Source organism: Neopelma chrysocephalum, unplaced genomic scaffold (assembly GCF_003984885.1).
Source record: "Neopelma chrysocephalum unplaced genomic scaffold, ASM398488v2 Primary Assembly neopelma1_80b, whole genome shotgun sequence".
Taxonomy (NCBI): Eukaryota; Metazoa; Chordata; class Aves; order Passeriformes; family Pipridae; genus Neopelma; species Neopelma chrysocephalum.
Window position 1 is genome coordinate 2,233,370 of NW_020897742.1, and position 24,097 is coordinate 2,257,466.

At 42.1% G+C, this 24,097-nt stretch overlaps 1 protein-coding gene across 1 annotated transcript; it reads right to left on the reverse strand.

The window, feature by feature from the left end:
* Window positions 1–647: 647 nt before the first annotated feature.
* On the reverse strand, window positions 648–21,587 carry KCNS3 (potassium voltage-gated channel modifier subfamily S member 3). Its single transcript, XM_027690369.1, has 3 exons — window positions 21,510–21,587; window positions 4,245–4,429; window positions 648–3,544 (listed from the first exon to the last, which is right to left on the reverse strand). Exon 3 carries the CDS (start codon window positions 3,493–3,495, stop codon window positions 2,014–2,016), a length of 1,482 nt encoding a protein of 493 aa, XP_027546170.1. The 5' UTR covers window positions 3,496–3,544; window positions 4,245–4,429; window positions 21,510–21,587; the 3' UTR covers window positions 648–2,013.
* Window positions 21,588–24,097: the final 2,510 nt, after the last annotated feature.

Sequence of the window (24,097 nt, forward strand, 5' to 3'; positions counted from 1 at the left end):
AACAAAACACATTTAGGCTAACCTTCCCTTTTGGTATTCCTGCACTAACTATGGGAAGAATTACAGTTAATTATCCGTGAAGCATCACATACACTTACAACATTCAGCAAGTAATAAGCCAAATTTTGAGGTTTCTCCAAAGCTCAAAATATTCCCTTTTAAGTCCCACATCACTATCTTGGTGCACAGAAATCCTGAGGGACACTTTTTTCCAATGTATAGGTGGATCCTGTTCTTTTTTGTTTCTCCACCTCAGAAAGAGGTTAGAGCTCTGGCCCTCAGCAAATATAAGTGCACCTCAGCTACTTACTTAATGTATTTTGCACTAGAAAATCTGGCAGACACATGAAAAATCAACCTTCTGCAGCAGCTAAAATGGATTGCCATCTTTCTGGCATCTTACTCAGTTTTGAAGTCAACTCCTACTGAGTTTGATCTTCCTGACTAGAAACTCAGGACAGGCTTCTGTATTTGGCCCAATAATACTAAAATATAATAAAGTAGTCAAACCTCTCTTTAAAGAAAATATCAACATCACAGTGTCTTCGATTCTCCATTGTCCAGTATTTAATTAGGTCCCTAGACAAATGAAAGAATATCAATGTTCAGAAACACCACAGACTATAAGGTCCACTTAACACTATGAGGTCCTTGAGCTTCTCCAGCACTCCTTTATGCTAGGCTCAAGGACTGGTTTTCCTTTCAAATTACCCTAGAAGAACCTGTTTGAAACAGAGCAGAATTAGCCAGCTGCATAAGAAATCCTTGGAGATGAGAGGAATGCACAGAGCTGCAGCACTCTGCCAGGCACTGAGCACTGCTCCAGTGCATAGCACACACCTGGAAAGCTGCCATCACCAGCAGATGAGCTTTAGAAAAAGGAGATGAAATAGTTTAAACATGCAGTGCCCATCCTACATCTCGTCCATCTGATGGGCAATATATGGCAGAGAAGAGCATGTCCTCACATCTCCACTGCTTGGCACTACAGCCCCAGACTCAGACCAACTTCAGCACAACTGAAGATGCTGCTCACACTGCTCCTACCCACAAGGCAGAACCTCCAGCAAGGGGCAGTGCTCACAGTATGGAGCAGTAACTTCTAAAGACCACCACTGGTGTTTGCTCCAGTGCCCACAAAACAAGGTCTCTGGGGAAGCCAGAGGGGAGGTCTTAATCACACAGGATCCTCTCCAGGCACCAGAATTGCTCAGGTTCACAGTGGCAGAAAAGGTGGCTAAACGGTGCAAAAAGCTTCTGTCCTGCCTACACCAGATACTTCATCATGGGACTTATGATTTACACCCTTTTGGACCTGATAGAGTTTGGCCATGCTGGACCCTGGGAAAATTATAGGCACAATGGGAATAATTTATTTTAACAAACTAAAAGTGTATTGTGCTTTTGGAAAGAAATTCATAAATATTATGCTTCCACGGAGTAAAAACATTATGTACCAATATATTTTCTGCCCCGACTTAGGAAACAGGTTCCCAACTCTACGATTACATAAATATGTTAGTGAGCATAGATTTATGTATACATAATTCCTTCTTTCATCTAATGTATTTGCAGGTAAAAACTTCACTAACTTGTGCAATAGTTCTTACATGTTTGTAATATATCTCTACCTGAAGAGCAGCAAATCGCAATAGCCAATTCTGTATAAGATATCAGACTGCTGCAGGGGAAAAAAACAAACAAAAAATCAAACAACAATACTAACAAAACCAAAAAAACACTGATCTCATATTCAAAACTGTTTTCCCAACTTTTTCTCCCCAAAAATGCATAACATTAGTGTGTAAAAACTAAACCACCACATGAGGCATATTTTAAAGCCTCATTAAATCAATGAAGTTTTTATGGCATCCTCAGAGCAAAGAATGTCCAAATATGGCTGAGAGTTAAGTACCCTGAGAATTGACTGCTTTTAATGAATTCACAGAAGTTTTTAAGTCCACATTTACCAAGAATCAGAAGAGAAATAAAGGGAAGAGAACAAGGTTCAACTCATTTTCCTGTACTATTCTCTAAAGATACCGGGTTATAAACATCCTCCATATCTTGGATACTGGAGGCATCTGTTGAATCTTGGTCGCTGACTACAATTCCTACTGAAGAAAGGCTAGAAATGAAAGAGTGCATCTTTTTTGCATAAATATCCCTAATGTTAAAATAGGGTAGGTCATTACACTTCTCTTTGCGATCATTGTTGCATTGGTCTGTATCAATAGCTTTTTGTTTTTGATAGTACTTAGAAAACTTATTGAAAATGATGGTGATTGGAAGTGCTACCACCAGTATCCCACAGATAATGCATAGGGTGCCGAGCAGCTTTCCAGCAAGAGTGACTGGGTAAGTGTCCCCATAACCAACAGTGGTCATGCTGATGGTTGCCCACCACCAGCAAATAGGGATGCTTTGCAGTTCTGATGAGTCATCATCTTTCTCCACTGAGTAGACAAGCACTGAAAAAATAGAAATCCCAACAGACAAAAACAAAAGCAGCAGTCCAACTTCTTGATAGCTATGTCTCAGAGTGGCACCTAAAGACCGCAGTCCTACGGAATGTCTGGCCAGCTTCAGGATGCGAAATATCCTCATTAGCCGCAGGATCTGAACCACTTTCCCCATGTTTTCAATATCTTCGCTTTCTTCTTCCTTTGTGTCCACAGCCAGTGTGGCATAAAATGGGATAATAGAGACAAAATCAATGATATTCAGTGGTTTCTTCCAGAACTTCTTTTGACTTGGAGCGGCAATGAGCCTGATCACTAGTTCACCAGTAAACCAGATGATGCACGTAATCTCCACAGCTTCCAGCACAGGGTCTTCAATCTCCCTGTCATGGGCATCCACCCTGTGAAATTCTGGCATGCTGTGAATGCACATGGCCACAATTGATGCCAGGACAACACTCAGGGATGACACGGCAATTAACTTGGCAGACAAGCAGTATGCAGGATTTTCCATTCTGACCCAGATCTTCCTTCTTATTTCACCAAAACACAGATTGTCAAACTTTTCTAGCTCTTTATCAAATATGGATGACTCTTCATTAGAGGAGTCTATACTGTCATTGCTCTTCTGATCCCAGTCTTTATCAGGACCTTCTTCTTTCCTTTCTTGGTACCGATTGCTGCAGCAGGAATCAATAAACAGCTCATTTATCCCCCAGTACTCTATTTCCTGGCAGAAGGAAAAGACACAGAGTTCTTCCATAACGTGGAGTTTGCCCGTATAGTAAAAATTCAGAACATATCGGAACAAGGAAGGATTTCTGTCAAAGTAATATTCTTTATCTGCAACACTGTAATCATCACACAGTTCTAAAATAGCCTCTTCTGAATGGCATTTGAGAAGTTTTCCGAGTCTAGTATGGGGGAATCGGAGCAAGGTGCTTTGATCCACTGACTGCTTAAAGCCACCCACATTCAAATTGATAAGTTCTGCATCTTTGCCAGGTCTGCGGAAAAATTCACCGTAAACCATTTTGGACAGACAAGTTCCACTGCTGTTGCCCAATGAGATTACATTGAACCTGAAAAGAACACAACATATTGTTAGAGCACTTAATTCAGTTTTGCTTTTGTGACACATTCTTTTTTCCATCTCCGGTTACCGTGAAATGCTGTAACAAAACAAACAAACAAACAAACAAAAGAAACTAAATGATGAATACCATTATTCAGCATTTCACAGACATAGTTTTAAATCAGTTTGATGGTTTAACACAGCTTTATCAAATTTGAAAGCAATAGGTTCTGGTTTAGGTCTCCTTTTTCCCAGGGTGAAGGAAGAATGTTGCATTCATCTGTAAATAGGTCCCTGTTCTACTATCATGCTGAAATTAACAGTCATGAAATACATGTATTTCAATTATGCAAAAAATTTTTAATTTAAAGACAGAAGACTTGTCAATCCATCAAAATATTTAGTACAAAGCTTTAGAGCAGGTGTCTCTCAATTACGTTTCAGTAGAGCTGTATTGATTTATATGATGTTGCAATTTATAATCCACTATGTTCATGCTGTTTGCTTGAATGTGAACTGCAATTACTCCTGTTGACATATCAATTAATTTACTTCTAAAGTAATCCGCAGAAAAGCATCCTGTATTCTTGAAAACATATTAAAAGTGCATTTAAAGATTTCCAATTCCTGCCTTCAGAATTTTGTCTAGTACATATACAGGTATCTGCAGTCCCATCAGTTACTTTTCTATCTGCCTTCCCACTCACCTGAAGTGTCACAACCCTCTTATGACCTTGGTCAGTTCCAGAAGCAATTCCTGTTCTGCCCCAGTATAGCTACTACCACTGTGGCAATGCTGAGAAGTTGGTGTTGAAATGTCATTTCTGGAAACCGGAGCTTTCAGAGATGGAACCTCCAGAGTGATTTTGCCTCAATAACTAACTGTGGATACCTGCAGATAGATAGAATGACATTTAAACGTTTCCATATTTTACTGTAATTTAAAACATTCAGCTGAAATTGGATTCAAAAAGGATGTTATAGTTACTAAGTTAACTCTCACAGTAGAACAGATTTCTTGCTGTCCTTCTAAAAAGCAGTTGTCTTTGAGCCAAAACTGGAAGTTCTTACACTTGTCACCAGACTATATAAACTTCTGATCACGAGGAAAGCAAATTTTTTTGATCTCTGACACTTAAACATTAATTGATGTGTACTACGCTAATTTATTTCAATTTAATATGGAAGTAAATTAATTTTAAATGTGACAAGATAGCATCAAAATTCTCCAGTCCTAAGAGATGACACCATATGGTGTCATGCTCAGCATACAGAGCTCTGGAAGAAGAAGGAAAGAGGGTACATTCAGAGTGATGGCGTTTGTCTTCTCAAGTCACTGTTACATGTGATGGAGCCCTGCTTTCCTGGGGTTGGCTGAACTCCTGCCTGCCCATGAGAAGAGGTGAATAATTCCTTGTTTTGCTTTGCTTGCATGCGTGGCTTTTGCTTTACTATTAAACTTTTTTCATCTCAACCCAAACTGAGTTTTCTCAGTTTTACCCTTCTGATCCCCTGCTCCATCCTACTGAGGGGGAATGAGAGGCTGTGTGGGGCTGAGTTGACACCTGGGGTTAAACCACAACACAGAAGTGATTTTGCACCTTAAGATGTAGTTTGATGCCAGGTATTTGCTAGCTAACAGAATGGTTATAAGACACAGTTTCTCTAGACATTTCCCAAGGCTTCAGCTTCTAGGAATGATTAAGACATAACATACATACAACTGATCTCACATAAGAAAGGCAGCAGGACTCATCTGATAAACATTACCACACCTAACTCATGATCTAGATCCAAGCCCTGTTGTGTAACACTAACTATAAATAAAAAACCCATAAATACCATGGACTGGGGTCAAAGTATATTCAAACCCCAAAAGTTCTACTTCTTGATTCATTTCAGTCAATAAAAACTCCACTTTCAGCAATTCATCAAGATGAGAACACTAGCAATGTAAGCCAGCACTATAAAAACCAGGCACAATCTCAGACCATAGAATCACAGAACTATAGAACAATTAGGGTCAGAAGGGACCTTAAAGATCATATTGTTCCAATCCTTCCTGTCATGACCAGTGACACTTTGACTACACCAGGCTGCTCAGAGCTCCATCCAACCTGGCCTTGAACACCTGCAGGGATGGGACATCCACAGCTTCTCTGTGCAACCTCTGCCAGTGTCCCACCACCCTCACAGTAAAGAATTTCTTCCTAATATCCAATCTAAATCTACACTCCTTCAGTTTAGAGCCATTCCCCTTGTCCTATCTGGAGGCACCTCTGACCATGACAACTACAAAGCAAGTTTTACTCAGAAACAACTAAAGCAAGAACTTAGTTGCTCAGCAAATCCTTAGTACAATAGACTGACTTACTGTTGAGACAGCAGTATAAAACCATATTGATTATGCAGATGATATTCATAATGGTGCCTCCATGAAATTGCTCTGTATAATAAATGCAGTGAGCAATAATTTACTGCTTCATTTTGAGGGCACTGTAGTCACAATTTGTGCAAGATACAGAAAGAAAGTGGATCTTGCTTAGAAAGGTGATGATCTGGAACCTGCCGTATTACTACTATTATGTGATTTTTTAGGTTATGAAAAGAATGTACCAGAAAGATTCATGATAGCTAGGTCAAGAGGAGCTTCAGGATCTGAAGAATGTCTTGTTTGACTTGCAGGGACCTTGATTCCTGAGCCATGGTTTGTTGCGCTAGGTACCAACAGAACAATTTGAGGCATTTAAACAAGTGAATCCAGCCACAGGATGCCTCAGCACAACATGGTCTGCCTCAGCACAACATGGTCTCTACTCAAGGGAACCCTTTACCCACTCAAACAACTTTTTCTACTCAAGGGTAAAACTACTCAGCTGGAAACAATTTTTTCCTTAAGTGCCTTGAGTGCCAAAGTCTGTCAGGAACATCCTAAGAACATAGAGCTACCACAAACTTTGCAAGTCTCAACTTGAAGAGCAACATTAACCTCTTTGATCTTCTGCAAACAAGTATTCATATATAACATAATAAACTGCTAACCATTCCAAATCACACACTTCTTACCCTGGAGAGAGTATAAGAGAGCAAGTAAACACATACCAGATGTTAGTTACTTGTTTGCTTTAATAGCTTCAGTTGTTTCAGTGAGCTACTGGATAAGGACTCATATGGAATAGAAAATGAAATGACACAGAAGAAAGATGCTTACTGGAATAATGGATATTATTTTCCAAGATAATGAAAAAAACCCAACAAATAGAAGTTCCAAATGTTAAGCTTGAGGGCTAAATAAAAGCCAGTCATAAGGAAAGCTGTGTGAAAAGGATACAAACATTAGAATAAAAAACAAAACAACAGGATCTAACTCTTCCCAGTCCAATTTGGAGATGGGCTCTAGCCAGCACTTCTGCAGTCATACACTGTTGGTGAGGCCACAGGCCCATTGTCTGCTTGGAAGGGGGACTGCAAATTTCTGGGCTTTTAGCACGCTGTTAAATCCCTAAAGCTCACAAAAGGAGAGCCACAGAGACAGAGTTTGCATATATGGTCCCTCTGAGACAGCTATGCTGCAGATGTATAACATACACCAAAGTGCTGTGGTTTTCCAACCTCTTCTGGAACAAACCGCTTAAAGATTTTTAGTGGTAATGTGGATCCCAGACTACACATTTATTTGTCAGCAAAATTTCGCTTTCTCAGTTATTTCAGTTACCTTCCACATAGTATCTACACGAAGTCCCCATTCTCTGTGAGGTTCTACATCACAAGCTTCAGAACATCTTTTTGGACATGCTGCGCATTTGAGCATGGTAGTGCCTTGGCTACTGGTAACTCCAAATTAGGGCAGTTTCAGCTTTTCTGTGATTACCCAGGCATAATAGAAAGTTTAACTGGTTTGCAGTTGGATAGGCTTTGTTGTGCTCTCCCACTTAAAATACTCAAAGACAGCACACACCTAGAGATTTTCTACCAGTCTGCTCCATGGCTATGCTGTCTATAGCCTTGCCTCCTGCTTCCTGAACAGCTGAACTTCAGAAGCCTCTGAAGACTAAATTCACATTTCAGGATGGTTTCCTTTAAGTTGAAGAAACATAAATAAAAGGGCCTAGTCCTGCTCAGATTGAAGTCACAAGGGATACAACACTAACATCAACTTGAAAGGGCATACAAATCTCAGTAACTCTACAAACTACTTCCAGAACTCAAGGAAATTTTTTCTCAAGGAATCTGATGATCTTGGTAGATTTCCATGTTAGGGTTCCCATTCAGAAAATTGAGTTCTGAGCAAATTCACCCTCAAGGGTCTTATTTTATCACCCAGCCATGCCCAGTCACCAGATCATGCAAACACCTCGGCTTTAAGTTCTGCTAATTTCCTGACAGTTAACAGCTTCTCCAAATTTCCCTGGCTACACATATGCAGCTTTAGACACCTACTTTTAAAAAGTTGTGGATATGACCCTAACAAAATTCAGCTCAGGATCAACATTTCACTGATTTTTTAAGTGTTTGAATTTCTCCACTCATCACAGGACAAGTACGTGTCTAAAGCACTGCCTAGGAGTACTGTCTATGCTTTCTGACTCACTGAGCAGAGAAAAACATCTAAATGCATATATAATTTACTTGATCAATCACAATTAGGGATTTGGACTGAAATCCAGTTAGTATGACTTAAGCTGTTCTCTGTCAGCAGGGCAGTAATAACTGCTTTAGCATACATAATTAAACCTGAAAAAATGTAAGATAATATTACTTGGCACAGCCTCTTTCATTGTGACATAAGATGTAACATTCAACTCTCCTTTGTAATATTTGAGACAGTTAACTATAAAGGCATTCACAGCCTGTGGAGGCAGAGATTAACTTTAAAAAGTCATCTAGCACGAACAGCAAGCCCATCTGAAGAAACTGCTATGTGGTTATGGACGTTCTGTGAGGTAAAGAGGATAAATTCATCAGCTAAATTATTCGATCAGTTGTAATTTATTTTTTATATTCCATTGGCAGTAATATCCTTTATCCAGAATACTGCATTAAAATGTCATGAAAATAATAGAATTATGCAATTACATTTCTTTTAAAATGGATTCAGTAGAACCTCCCAGAAGACCTTAGGTAAATAAAGTTTGAATTGAAATACCCAGGGCCAAATTTTGTTCTGATGTTACTTCCAAGGAAGCCTACTTGGCTATGTTCACCCCTGTACAATTCTACTGATGTCACCAGGCTGTTTTAGAAACTGAACTTATGCCAAATGTTTATGCATCTTTTCAAAAAAATGAAACCAGAAAGAAATTATAATAATTTGGAAACAACAGTAGCTGCTGACAATAAAAGGTAAAATTATTTAAATATCCATACCTGTGGAAAAATAGTCTTCAAATATAGTTTTGGGTTTGTTTTTGTTTTTTTTTTTAAATCACCTCCTCCAAAAGACTAATAAGGAAAAAATGAAGCTATTCTAACTCAGAGTAAAAGAACACAAGCAAGAAGAGTAATAAGCATCTCTAGTCCATGGTTCATACCACCTATCTTAGGCACAGGTTTTCAGGGGGGGTGAATCACCAGAGGTGGGGTCCACCTCTGTACTGACTAGATAAGCAGCCTATACGACTAGTGCCATAAGGTGTATAACTTCCATGTGACTAACAGGAGGTAAAATGGATCCTGCCAAAGTGAAATTCTGCTGATTTCCACTATGAGGATGCTGGTGAGGACAGAGTATATGCAAAGGGTTGGTATGAAAAAGGGGCACGGGGAAAACACTCTGGCTGTAGCATCAACATGAGAGAAGCTTCTTTGGGAATGCAGTCTGTGATCTGAATTGCTTTCTCATATACATAAAGAACAAGGAGCAAGATCTAATATCATCAGAATGTCACCTTGTAAAATTATTAAAGTGAAAAGAAAAAAAAGAAAAAGGTATTCCCTACCTGACTCGAAAAGCCCCTGGAGATAACACACATTATGAGAGTTAACAAGGTTTGCACCATTCAATGTTCCCAAAGGCTCTGCAATTTATATTCTGTTCCTATAAATCAAAATATCATTATCCACAACTAAGTGGAAATGACAGATTAAAATGTGTTTGCTTGAAAATCTACCCGTAAATCCCCACCAATTAAGTGCAGTTATAGTACTGCAGTTACGATACCTGTTCCACAAACACCTTCCACAGACAGCTGACCACATTAAGCATTTCCTTGAGCTCTATTGTCTCAATGGTTGAAGTTCATAGATGTATTTGAGAGGAGGAGAAGATACCAAAGACGCTATTACAGCCAGATCAGCATTGCTGTGGTTTGATGGTAAAAGAAATTGTTTCTCTCCAGGTCAATTATTTTGGCAATAATCTTGTTTGACAGGTCATCTTAATGGCACCCATCAAGAGCACAGTTTCAAAACATGAAGTACTGTTTGAAGTGGACACTGCAACTTGTATGTCAAGGGACTTCTGCAATGACGGCAATTTCTACAGATCCCTTCCTCAGTTAATATTCTGTACTCCATTTTCCACTGAGTTCTCAATTGTTGCTATCCAAGGACTTATCCAGTTATCTCAATGAATATAAAATCCTACACCTATTGCAGTAATTTGTAGTACCACTAGTGGTCAAAAACATCTGATACATGACTACAGGATCAGATACTTTTCCACGTAGGAAAAAAAATGTGTAGAATGAAAATATATCAACATACTTCTTGAAAATAAATTCTGCAGTCTCATTTATCATTGGTGAAATTGTATTCCGCTTATAGAGGCAGTTTGGTTTTGAAAGGTTAACTACCTCAGCAAATAAACTGATGCAGATATCCAGACACAGAAAGCAGCGTGCCTGAACTCACACAGCAGACCAGCGGTCCAAAAACAAGCTCAGCCCACACCTTCGTGCACCATTACCCTCCTCCCAAGTCTCCTCCACAGCTATCACACAGCAGGTACCGGTATGCCGAGACACTTGAGCCCAGAGCCAGCAGTCACATGCATTCTGACAGACCAGCCTGATAGCAGGTAATGAAAAAAAAGTGCATTTAGCTAGAATAGAAAATCTAAATATCATTCCTTCATTTATAGTGCAGTTTAAAGTGGCAGTGTTTGTACCAAGAGGCTATGATGGCAGAGGGGAGAAACTGTCCCATCTATCCCATCACTACAACCCCTCCAGGCCTAACATACAGAGATAAACTATTAGACATTATATATTTTCTCTAATACACAGATTCCTGAACCATTTAAGACTCTCTTGAGTTTTCAAGTGTTAATGGTACACAAGCCTCTGCACAGAGGCAAATTATTCCCACAGTAAGCCACAACTCTTCCACATTAAGGAAAGGAACATGGAGTTCAGTGCAATTCAGAATATTCTTATCTCTGGAAGAGGTACAGAGTATTAAAATTAAGATTTAACTCACTGCCAAGAAGATCGACCTGATATTCAAAATTTTCCATTCATTAGTCCATCCTACATTTCCTGATTGCAAAGTAGAACCAGCTAATTCTTATTTGTCACTTTATAGTCTGAGGAATTGTCCTCTAATTCCTAGTACAGATGGCAGAAGTGTTGATCATTTCTGCTCCCAGATTATCTCTTCCCCCTCCTAGTCTCTCTCTTTCTTTTTTCTTTTTTTTCTTATTTTTTCATTTTTGGAAGCAAGGTAATATTTCTAAAGGACACAAAGTCCAATCGCAACAGTCAGTTTCACTGGGTGAAAAAGTTGTTCTGAAAAATCTAAACTCTATGCATCCCATAAAGCAGGATTTTTCCACCTTAAACTGGGAAGAGACATCTAGGAACATAAACACCAGGGTTACGTTGTAACATATCACACCAGAAAAAACTGTTAGGAGACATGAAATCAGTTCTGTCTGTGCTGCCAGCCACACCTTCATTAGCAACAGGACCAGAGGACCTAAAAGGGCAATTCAGGTGCAGAGCACAGTGCTAAACCACATAACTTGGTTACCCATAACTTCTGAATCCATTACAGTTTTATTCTGTAAAGTCCTGGCTTTGAGATAAGCAGCTTGAAAAAAATTCTCTCCCCACAATATTGTTCTGGGTATATCTCAGTCACTTTGTTGTTTTTCTTTCCTTATACCTTTATAAATAAAATACTTACATCAGTAATATGCTATTGAATACAGAAAACAGGTTTAGAAAGGACCTTGAAGAGTAATATAATTCAATTCTTCCCCTACCTCAAGGCAGTTACTTCTAGACAATTTTTGACAGATTTTTATTTAATCTCCCACGATAAAGCCTGCCCAGAGAAGTTGTGGAATCTGACCCAGTGCTTGAATGCCCTTGTTCTCTCAAAAGTATTTTCCTAACATCTACTTAAGCTTCTGTGTTGCAGTTCACGCCCGTGGCTGTATATACTTAAGAATAGATTTGGAATAAGATGGAGTTACTGAAGATGGACAGCAGAAACAGGCTATCTACAAATTCTCCATAACAGTTCAGTTTCTTCTTTTACTTGCCAGTCTGAGTAAATAAAGTTAAACGGTATTTATTTTTTTTTATGTTTTTCCAAAAGTCTGTTAATTTCAGAGATAAAAAAAGGTTTTCTTTACCACGGTGAAATTCTCCAAGATAATCACAGTCTCTTAGGCAACAAGAACACAAGCAATTGTTATTGTGGATATTCTGAGTGAAACATTCAACAGATAATCTGTAAAAACATTTGTGTTTGAAGCACGTTAATCTCTGTGCTGTTCAAAATAAATTCTCTTGACCCAAGACAACCCTGAAAAGAACTCCAAACCTCACTTAGATACAAGTCCTGCAGTCTGCTTTGATCCAACATTCACTTTCAAAGCACCCAAGTAACTTTTACAATGTGTTAGCATGCGTGACATGAGGCCACAGGCTAAGGAGGGTTATGTGGAGGCAGCTGGAGAGAATATCTGCAAGAGACTTTCCTGAGCATGGAAACCTCTGGATGCAGAAAACGAGTTGGATGTAGCCTTCCAGCCAACACTGGGAGCAGCTGGCCAAGCCAGGTCGAGCCAGCTATGTGCATCAGGTGCCATCTCATAGTGGGAGACAAGCGAGCATGGTGCTACAGAAATGCTGGATGCAGACTAAGCTCTGAGGATGTGTGGTTCAGAGCCACTGTGTAAGCCCTACTCATACTGAGGCCTCTGAAAGTCTCCATCTCTTGGGCACTCAGATTTTGGTACATGCTCCCCACTCCTACACCGGACATCATTTAGTTACACCACTCCTCTTGATTTTCCAGGTAGTATCACAAACTAATTTTCAGTGAAAAGGTCCTTTGGAGGAACCTTTTTCACACCCAACATTCAAAGCTGGTCCAGTTAAAAGAGGCTGTTCAAGGCCAATCTATTTTTTATTATCTCCAGAATTTCCCAAATTCTCTAGACAATCTGGTCCAGTTGGACCCCTCTTATTTTTCCTGAAGTCACTCTTTTCTTCCAGTTTGGGTTTACTGGCTTGCATCCCATTGCTGAGCATTTCTGAGAAAAGTTACCCATCAGGTAACTTCAGAGCACAGTAAGGTTTCCCCTGTACCTTCTCTCTTCCTAAGCTTAACAAACCTATCTTTGTCAGCCTCTTGTATTCTGTGTGCTCCAACCCCCAATCGTACTGATGACCTCCTGCGAGACTCACTCCAGAATGTGAATGTCTGTAGCGGAGAGCCCAAATCTGGATACAGTCCTTCAGATACAGTCTCACAGTGCCAGGCAGGAAGGAACAACTGCTGGTTACAGCCTTGCTAATAAAGCCCAGGATGCAGCTGGCCTTCATTGTGAGGGCACACTGCTCATTCCTGCCCACTCTGCTCACCATGTTGCCTACCAGGATGCCCACGCCCTTCTCTACAGACCTGCTTTCCATTCTGTCAGCCCCACAAACTGTTGCAGATGGAGTTTCTCCAGGATGATGACGTCCCTTTTAACAGCATCCCATCAGCATATCAGTGTAGTATTAGCCATCTCAGTCCTCAAAAACCAAAGGTATTTTCCCTATTTATTTCAACTTGGCTGTCCCCACAAAGCACTCAGCAAGAAAGGACATTTGCCAGAAAATGAAGGAGGTGAGTACATGACAGGCTAAGATATAAAATTGCATCACTGCACCACTGTTCAATTGAATATTCATAGCAGAAGCTGAGGCATTGTCATTGCACACAAAAAGGAACAGCCAGCAAATAAGTTTTTCACAAAATAAGTATCAGTCCTAACCAGTTCAATTCATTTCAGTATTATTACTACCCACCTTTTTTTCAGGAGTGACGAGTAGCTACTAATACCTGGATTTCCATATGCAAAGTAATATCACACATTAGCACAACTTGTAAGGTACTATAGGTGTTATGTGTGTGGGCTGGATTCTGGTCAATACATAAATTTGCACAGCCCATAACAACAGAACCATTTAATCAACCCAATGTCAGACCCAATAAAGTTACTTGGGTGTAATTTTCACCATTGTCTTTCAATGAAAGTAAGTTTCGGGCAGATATAAAGCCCAAACAAACTAGAAGGAATTTCAAAAGCCAGAATCCAGCCCTCTCTCTCCTTCTTTCTCCCACTTTATTTCAAACATATTTTTCTAATGTCTAAGATGACCCATACAAATGTCCAGAGTAGAAAAATGAAGGCAGGTGGTTGGATAAATCCTAATCTCACAAAATTAGCAGAGGTTTTGTGGAAGATTTTAACAGGACAAGGGATTTTTTAAGGTTTTCCCTGGGCTAAACTTCAACTAGACAGATTCATAAACTCCCACAAGGATCCTCGCGGATTTCAAAGGCACCACAATATGGAGGCAGTACATACCAAAAGGTCTAGAGGAAGATCTGAGATCCTGACTACATGTCTTTATAGAGAGAATTAGAGTTAATTAAGCATATGCAGTGCACTGGAAGAAACCAAGAGCAATATATATTAGGTTTTAGTTGGTAGTTTCCCCTTATACGCTACTGCTTGAAGCAAAACACTGAACACCACTGCAAGCAAAAACCTATTTGGCCTTAAGGGCAGTGCTAATCCACAATTCTCTAGGAGGAAAAAGAAGACACCTGAAATCATATTTCTTTCTTTCTGGCTACTTTTGAATGACGTACTTCAATATGTCCTCAGTAAAACTTCGGAGAGAAAAATGACAACTTCTTGTCTCTCTCTTCATTTGTGTGGCAGTTTCCCACAGTCCCCAGACTTTATCTGAATACATAAACCCTTCATATCAGCTGAAATAAGTAAGATATATCACTAAGAGAAACATGTCTCATTGCCTAAGATCCAAGTCTCAGGACCAGGAGCTTTCAGAGGTGCCAGCTAAGATTAGGTCCAAAGTTTTCTGGGACTTGGTCCAAGGTTTTCAGATAAAGTTGTATATACACAAGCAAAAAGAGTCTCAAGTCACACTGGACTTCTTAAAAGCTGTTGAATAAACTTGTGCTTAAGTATTACCTTGAACTGGAGCTTTTGCCCAGCTCTGAGGATAGCTCTGAGGACAGCTTACAAAGGCTCAAACACATCCCCTGCCTCCAGCAGTTACTGAACACCTCACAAAAGGCTGGCTTCATGACCAGGCCATGGATGGAGCATCCCAGAGACCCAGGAACAAGCACTTTTTCTTGCAGCAAGTGCTTGAAGATTAAGTTTTTCTCATTTTCAAGATTCTTGGGTTTCAATGTGTCCCACAACAACTCTTATTTGAGCACCAAACATACTATGAGCTAATCTGCCCTTTGTTTTTTTCTCTTCTGTCATCCTAACAAATTAATCAAAATAAGGGGGAAAAGCTGCTCTCTCCCTGGCCTAACACACAGCAAACTGTAAAACAAATCACAGCTCCCTGAAAAGAACAGCTTACAATGAGGCCATAAACACCATTACTATTTTCAGAGTAATGGAAGGACTCATGCTATCCCCCTTGTCCAATTCAAGCTTTTACCAATTTCACAGGTGAATTAAAAGAGCAGTATTGATCCATGCTGGCTGTCTTTTTCAGAGCAAACATTGCACTGGACAGGGAGACACACAGGTCTTCTCAGCTTAAGAAGAACCTCCAAGGCAGAATCCTTTTCAGCAGGTTATTCAGGGAAAAAGGTGTCTGCCCCTAAAATGTCATGCTGAAACCATCATTCAGTGCTTGTCACTAGCTAGGGCTAAAACATGGAGGTCTGATTTACATTTGTGCAGCAGTAATGACTTAGTCGTTTTCAAAATGAAAACCTAATTTATGGCTCTATTTGCTCTTCTCTCAACTGGCAATAAATAGAGTTCATAAAATTACAAAGCAGCTTTGGAATCATAATCCAGTGAAATCAGCAGTAGCAATGATTGAGGTAACAGAATAATTTAAAAAAAAAATTAAAAGAAAAAGAAAAGATAAAATAAAGACTTCGATAAAGAGAAGTCCTCTTTGGGACACATCCGATCCTTCACCACTCCTGTTTTAAATATACTGACTGACTGTGATTGTACACAAAGTGATATTGTAGATTTATCATTGCATCTCACAAGCTATTAGCTTGATTCTTCTCTCACTGAAGTCAAGTGGGAGAATCCCCTTGCCCTCTGCAACACACTCCCCTTTGGTACCAAGGATGTTTCAGAGCTGAAGCCTTCACAGCAGTTAATACTGCTGGAAGCAGCAACAGTTCTTGTCTGCTAAAGGAGAGGAGGTAGAAGAGAAGTGAGGAGCAGAGCAGAGCTATCTGAAGTGTTTCCAATTTTATTAAACTACCCAGGCTGTTTTAACTCCTCCATGCAAATCAAAGCTGTCATAGATTTGTCCTGAGTTGGTTATCTGCCTCCCACAGGTAACCTGCCTGTACTGACATGAACAGCAGCAATCAATTTGTTAGGCTCAAAGAACAAAAAACAGAGAAATATTAAATGCCTCTTATATGGGGCAGCAAATTGCCAATATTAAACTTTATAAGATCATCACATCCAAGATAGTTCTTTGTCCATAAATCTCATAGCATTTCATTAACTTATAAGTGCTGTGAGGCAGATACCTTGAGCTTCATGCTTTGGAAACCAAATCTGAGACTTGAGATGTGACCTGCTCAATGTTACATAGCAGGTCAACATGTTCTGCTTCAACATTCCCAAGTTCATAAAGCCTCTGTCTTTGCTTTGCTTTTAGTGAGAACCAAAAGAAAAGACAAGCAATGCTTTGCACAGGTTGAGCTCTGAGCCTGTCATTAGAGTAGCACTGGGCTAGAATGATTAAACGCATGGAAGAATTAACCAGTTTTTAAGATATCAGTTGGCATCTAAATTGCTTGTCCAAGATGATGAACAAAGGACAAAAAATATACAGGAGAGGAAGAAAAAAGGAGAAGTAAAATTCTGTCTCAGATCATAAATAAACTATCTTCCTTAAACCAGCCACACTGGTTGGTTTAAGTCCATGTGGCCTTTCCTGGTTGTTACTGGCAGGCTGGTAAGACCAAAACATTTCCAAAAAAGGGAAAAAAAAAAGAAAAGTTAATTTATTAGCCCTTACCCTTAGATAATCCTGTTCAGAGCACATGCAGCTCCAGCAGTATAGGGGCACCTCCAGGGCACTCATACCTTGCCAGCACAACCCCTTGCAGGGTGAGAGGGGACAACTGCATCTCTTGCTGCTGCTGGCAGAGGTGAGGATGGTGCCACACTGCCTGTCTGTCACCACATGTGATCACAGTCCTGCAGCTCCCCCTGCCCAAGATCAACTTTTAAGACATAAACCTACCTGGAGGAGATGGCAGCAGACACTGAGCAAGCTGAGGTCAGGCTGGTGTCTGCAGCCAGGGCACGTGGCTGCTCTGAACAGAAGGGAGTCCAAAGGGCTAAGCCGTAATGGCCTCCCCTTGCGTCCCCTCCCAGAAATTCCTCAGCAGCCATGAGAGACAGTAAACCGAGACCTCTCACCTCAGTCCCCACTCACCTGTCAGGGATGGGAAGGCAAAATGGATAAGACATTTTAGTGTGAAGGACAAGAAGATGAGCTGGAGAGTTTGTGGATAAAAGGATGGAGAACAGAAAATCATGCTAAGACCAAGATCATCGGGAGTACCCAGCAGACTGACAGCAGTGAGAGAAACAATTTAGAGAGGCAAAAACGAGTGAAGCCTTCCAAGAACCTTTATATCAACGTTATCAACCACAGAGACCATGTTTACCCCAGACTTACCCTAGCTCCTTGCAGAACACAGCATGAAAATCAAGGTCTCAGCCTTTACCTGTAACGCAGCAAAATGGCCCAAAATCCAGAGCAAAGTAAGCTCCAGAACAAAAACAGTGACCACAATGGGACCTTCTAACATAAGTGATAAAGCTCGTCTTTCCAGAAGACATATTTCTCTAGAAAATGACTGTGGAATGAGCTCCCTCAGAAACACCATCTTCCTCTGCAAGCAAGATATATATTCCAAAAGTCACCTCTTCTAGAACAGAAAGAAAAACAAAACAAAAGAAAACTATTACAAGCAACTGCCACATAGAGAACTCCCCTCTAAGAAAAATGAGCAAGTTATCCACAAATGGCAGATGACAGCAGTTTAGCACAATGCTGGTAGGACTTCAGATACATAATGAATGAGACAAGATAGAGCAGAACATATTCAAATAAAGTGGAAAATACAGTATAAAGGAAAGAAGCATCAGTAAAATATAGGAAAATGAAAAGGGCCAGAAGGAAATGGGGAACAAAAAAAAAGAAATAGTAAAGAATGGAGCAGCATACCAAGGTAACACTTTGAAGCAGATGATTCCCTGGCATTAACTGGTGTAGAATCATTGACTGGAACAGGTCAAGGACAGTTTCTGTCAGCTAAGGATTTGGTCCTCCACACAGAATCAGACAATGGCAATGACAGCATCCTGCTTGGTTTACTCAGGGTGTTTTCCCCCTTAGAAAGTAAAGCGGTAACACAGGAAGAAAATAAGATGACCCCATAAATTAAAAGGAGAGGGAGGCTAAACAGGAAAAAAAATAGATTAGGAGTAAGAAATAAAAACAAAGAGATGGGGCAAAGGTAAGATAAAAAGAAAATATCCACAGATTAGTGGAATACATTTTATTTATTCATGAGTTCTGTTTTATTATGCATCCTTGGCAGATATCCCACAACAGAAAATTTGCAAGGCATAGAATGATGCGAGTTTAGAGACTTGAGCCTTGTTTCTAGTCATTAGCCTTGGGCAGATCTTTTTAATATATGTGCTCCAGTAGCAAGTAAACAAGTTCTTTAAATCAAGAGCCTTTGGACAGGAGACATGCTGCAAACAAATGGGCTTAGATGGAGAAGGATTCCAGGAGAAAAGACAGAAAGCTTGGCCATAAGCTGTTTTCAAGTAACCAAGCTGAAGCTTAGCCTGCTAGTAAGGGTATTGCCAAACAGGATACTATCTGCTTCTCCCTCTGACCCCAACTCACATCAGACTCTGCAGAGCATCTGCCATTCACATGCCCTCCTTGTTAACCAGTACTTATTTCACCTGAGAGTATGTGGGTTCAGTTTGCCCAGCTGGCAGGGAAAGGGATGCAAACAGCAGGCAGCCACAGGAGCAGTGGCAGTGGCCCCTGGCAGTGATCCCAGCACAGAGGCAGGCACTGTGTCCAGCACCAGCTTCGCTAGGGGCTCGGCCAGAACAAAGAGCACACCGCTGGCAGATGCACCAATGCGGAGCGGGGAAAGCCCGGCTGTCTCCACTCTCCAAACAGGTTTAAGATGCCTCTGCAGCTCAGCTCAGTCACTGCTGAACCCTGTTTTGCATTGAGGCTGAATGGTCTTGGCACTGAGTATTAATAGTTGACTGCACCCTGCCTACAGCTTTAATTGCACAATGAAGGCGATGCCGGTGGCTTAATACCGAGTTATCATCTTTTCAGGTTTAAGGTAGTTTTATCCTTCTCACTCGTGGAAATTTGCAAAGTCCTAGAGAGGGTGAGCAAAGAATTGCCTCTCCTAAGGGACCTCTCTGTTTCTACAAAGGAAATTGTAGTCAAATATCAACCCCATCTGTCCCAGGAATAAAGCTTGGGGATCACACTGGAGTTTGCATCAGCTCAGCTGAAAGCCACTGTTCATTGATTTTCTTTTGCCCACACTCACAAATAGGAAGTTGAAGGGTTGCTATACTTTCTGTGGGTTGCCTTAGTGCTGAGGCTGATAACAAGACATAGACATTTATAGACAAGAAAGAAGGTAAGAGAAGAAAAAAGAAGGAAAAAGACCTTTAATGTCCTTTGCTCTATATACATATAGATTTTTTTTTAATTTAAGATCCACTTAAACAAATCTGTCCAGACTGTATAAAGACATTTAACAGACAAATTAAGAACTGTGACTTAAGAAATCTGGTATTATTTCTGGACCTTTCCCACTCTTCAATTGCTAAAAAAAAAAAAAAAAGATATAATGATACTGCACCTCTTTTTAAAAAGAACTGTTTTGAAATCGATACCTAAGAAGCACCCATATAAAAGCTATGTATGATTACTGTCAGTTAAAGCTCTTTTATCATCATTTAGCTACCTACCTATACTCAAATAATTTACAAAATTTCAGAACATAAAATCATTTTTGTCTACCCACAGTGCTATCTCAGCAGAAACTTTGATACAGAAACTAAGAAGGTTTTTCCTTACTAGCCAATTGCCTTTTATTCCCCCTCACGATTACTGGTTTCAATACTGCTACAATGGGCAGCTTCTCGCCAGCAGCGGATATTAAATACACCTTGCAAAGTTGAAAAGCCACCTCTGCTTCCTGGCTTAGGATATCAACACTGAACAAATCCTACAAAAACTGTGTGACGTAACCCTAACTGATTAGAGCAGAGAAGGATTTTGGAAAATGCTGCAACTGTGACCAAAGAAAATGAGTGGTCCAGGACATATCTCTGAAAATGAGATCTCACCTACGTATTCCAAGTCAGACACGCACAATCTAACTCACACATCCCCTCTGAAAACCCTGGCTTCCGTACAAAGTGTATTCTTGCTCCCCCTGTCCCCTTAGGACGTTAGCCTGAGTGCCTTATGCCATCTATTGGCCTAGACCAGCGACAGATGCTTTGAGGAGAACTTTAATTCTGGGAAAGAGACTATGTTAAAAGGAATCTGTCAGTAGATCTGTAAATTCTGTTAATGGAATCAATACACTGCCGCTGCTCAGATCTTGAGATCTACCTTCCCCAGCAAACATTGAGTTCAGCTCCCAGAATAACCAGCAGTTGTGCTTTGCATTAGGCTAATGAAAAAAGAAAAAAAAGTATTGACATAGGACTAACTTACAGGCAAGAAAATCCAGAAAATGAGCAGTGAGGATTTTCACTGTCCTACAGATGCACATAAGAAAAGTCTTTTTATAAAAAGAGAAAGCTCCTTCAAAATCCACCTGGATCTAAACTCAGGTTAACTATCCCCAACTTAGTAAATCTACTTTAGATCGGACACGCAGAGAGAACAAGCTTCTCCCATATTTCTTTACCCAGAGAGGCTACTGTAGTTGTTCGCGGCTGCTTAAAACTAGTTTACTTTTTAATCTAAACGGGTTTCTAAAAGACAAGGCAGAGCTCTGCAATGCGAAAGGGCTCAGAGGCATCGGTATCGATCCGCTCCCGCACCGGCCACCACAAAGCACCCGAGGAGAAGTCGGCAGGACACGGTACCTCCGAGGGCCGGAGCGGCGCCCCTGCCCCCGCCGCCGCCCTCGGGGAGCCAGAGAGGGGCTGCACGTCCCAAGCCGGAGAGTTCAGGGCAAGACTTCGGCAGAGCAGTGAAGCCCCGCACCAAGGCTCCCCCTACACCAGGCGGCAACCCCTGCACCTCTCCTCCTCCTTCTCTTCCTCCTCCTCCTCCCCCGACTGTTTACCCCGCAAACACACGGAGAACCCACCGGGCCGGGCTCTCCGAGCTCTCCCCACCGAGCCGCGAAGATGCTACGCCGGGGCCACGCCGGGGCCGCCCCAGCGGGCGGGCGCTGCCTACCTGGAGCCGCTCCCGGCCGCGCTCCGCCCGGCTCCGCGGGGCCGCCAGAGGTGGGAGGGGAACGCAGGCAGCGGCGGGCGGGCTCAGGCGAGTCCCCACCCCGCCTCCGGGCATCCCCCTGCCCCGCGCCGCGGTCCCGTCCCGGTCCCAGAGGGTTTGCGCTGCCTCCGCCCCCGGGGGTCCCGCAGCGCCCTCGGGGAGACCTGCTCCGCACCCAGTGGTTCCGCAACGTTCGTGAGAAGTGTCGCCTTGCCTCCAGCGGGTCCCACACTGTGCCTGAGAGCTGTCGCCTTTGCCTCCAGGGGCCTTGGCTCTGCTCCCGCGGGTCCCGTACTGCTCATGCCCAGGCGGTCAGTGCTCCCCAGAAGTCCCGCTCCGCGCCCGAGGGATCCTATTCTGTGGCTGCGGGGGATCCTGCCCCCAAGGTTCCCTTCTGTTCTCCCGAAGAGTCCCCGCACTTTGCCTGTCAGTCCCGCACCGCATCCGCGGCGTCTCACACGGCGCCCGAAGAGTCCCTCTCCGCGCCCGGGGAGGTTCTTCTCAGTGGGTCCCTGCCTGAGGAGTCCCGCACCCACCCGCATCCCGTTCCCCGAGCACGCGTGGGGACCTGGCGGCGCCGCTCTCTCCCGTAGCCACCTACCAGGCACCCCCGGGCAGTTCTCCGCCCTCCCAGGGCTCGGGGGAAGGCTCGGGAGAGGGGCAGCCCGTCCGGAGGGGCGATGCTGCCGGGGCGGACGGGGCTGGGGGTGGCCTCGCCCTTCCCGGGGCTGCGGCAGCGCCGCGGAGCAGCTCCTGCCGCCGCCGCCGGTCCCCACGCTCTGGGACGCGGGGCTCCCACCTTCCCGCTTTTGTGCGGCGGCGGGGCCGGGACTGCGCGGGCAGTGACAAGGGATTGATCTGCCATTGATTCCTACCGCCCGCCTGCTGAAGTGGCACACACGCGGCTTGATTTGGGGGGGGGGGGGGGTGCAGCCTGAGATGCGGAGTGTCCACCGCACGCTGCAGAGGGAAGTCATTTGTTTTCAGTATTATGACCGAAAGTAGTTGTCTGTGTCAGGGCTCAGTTCTGCCCAAGTTAAAGGCAGAGAGCCATGGGAAGCCAGGCCAGCTCCAAAGCACAACTGCATCAGCCTTCCAGGATTAAACATTTTGTCTGTTCCACTGGTATCATTTGGAAAATTGCCAAAGATGAACATGGAGGTTTATTCCTTTGTTACAAATTTCGACACAAGGAAAAGTATTTTCTGCACTTTTGCCAAACTTTTCAAAACTTTTCATGAAAAAAAAGTCCTCTAAACCATCAATAACCAACTGCAGGATTTGTTAAAAAAATCTGCTATGTAACTCTTTCGGCAAATTCTTTTTCCTAATCAATATTACCTTGAAAAAAAATTGTGCACGAATATTGAAGAAAATTCTCCTCTCTTTTTTTGGAGGAGCTTTATTTGAGGTGGGTTTTTTTAGAATTTATGACATGTTTTAAGGAAAAGAATTTGGCAACCTCTTGTTTTGAAGTCAACATAAATACTTACTGGTTTACAGTAAATACATGCTGTTGTGTTCCTGGTAATTTTTCAGTCTTACAGAGTCCTCAGTTGTGAAGGCTAAGGAGAGTGGGGATCCTAAGAATACATTTCTCTCTGATTGTGTTCACTGGTATTCCCTTAAGATACTATTGCTGTGCAGAAAGGATTCTTTTTATTACAAGTTATGGTGTATAATTACATTAATAAATTAATTTTTTATCACATTTCTCTCTCATTAATCACAGAAGTTTTAATCACTGCAGAATATGGCTTGTCCGGGTATTACAACAACCCTTCAGTGTTGTGCACAGCAATCTGCATTTATGCTACACATCCTTTTCAAAAACATAATTAACCAACAGTATATTAAGATCAAAAGTAATGACTTGCACACAACAGCATTTAGTTACAGAAAGTTGTGAAAAAGTCATGCACTGAGTGGAAAGCGAGTTCCTCAGAGTTGTTCAAATAGAAGAATGTGAACAGAATACTTCCTGAAGACAAACAAGGTCATCTTAGTGGCTCATTTGGAGATTTCAGCATAAAATTTGAAAGATTCTGCAGAAATATTATTACTGACTTCTGGAAATGATACTGCAGCACAGCAGCCAATCAGATGGTTACACAATCTCAGTCATCACAGGCAAGAATGCAAGATGCTGGAAATTGCCCAGGAAGGTGAGCGGCAGCTCTTTGGGCAGCAAGGACACATACCTTTCTATAACACACTGTGACATCTGGAGTGGCAGAGGGGGGAAGTGGTAGCCTCATTGCCTATGTCGAAACATCTGGTGGCGCTGGTGACCCTGTTCTCAGACACTGTTCTGGGGCTGGATATGTCCCATGGTCCTGCTCTGCCTGGTAGGGAGGGCAGAAACGTACTGTCTTGGCTTCTTATCAAGCCTGTCAAGCTGCAATCTGCATTATCATAACTTAGAGCTCCTTACATCAGCATGATCTTGCATTGCTCTTTTCTAAACAACCGACCCACTCCCTTGGGGGCAGCACATTTAGAAATGCCAGTTCTCTCCTCCCAGTGTTCTGCAGACTCAGGCGTCTTCT

Coding starts and splice junctions, on each gene's coding strand:
- KCNS3 (XM_027690369.1), bottom strand. CDS start 3,495: ATGGTTTACGGTGAATTTTTCCGCAGACCTGGCAAAGATGCAGAACTT.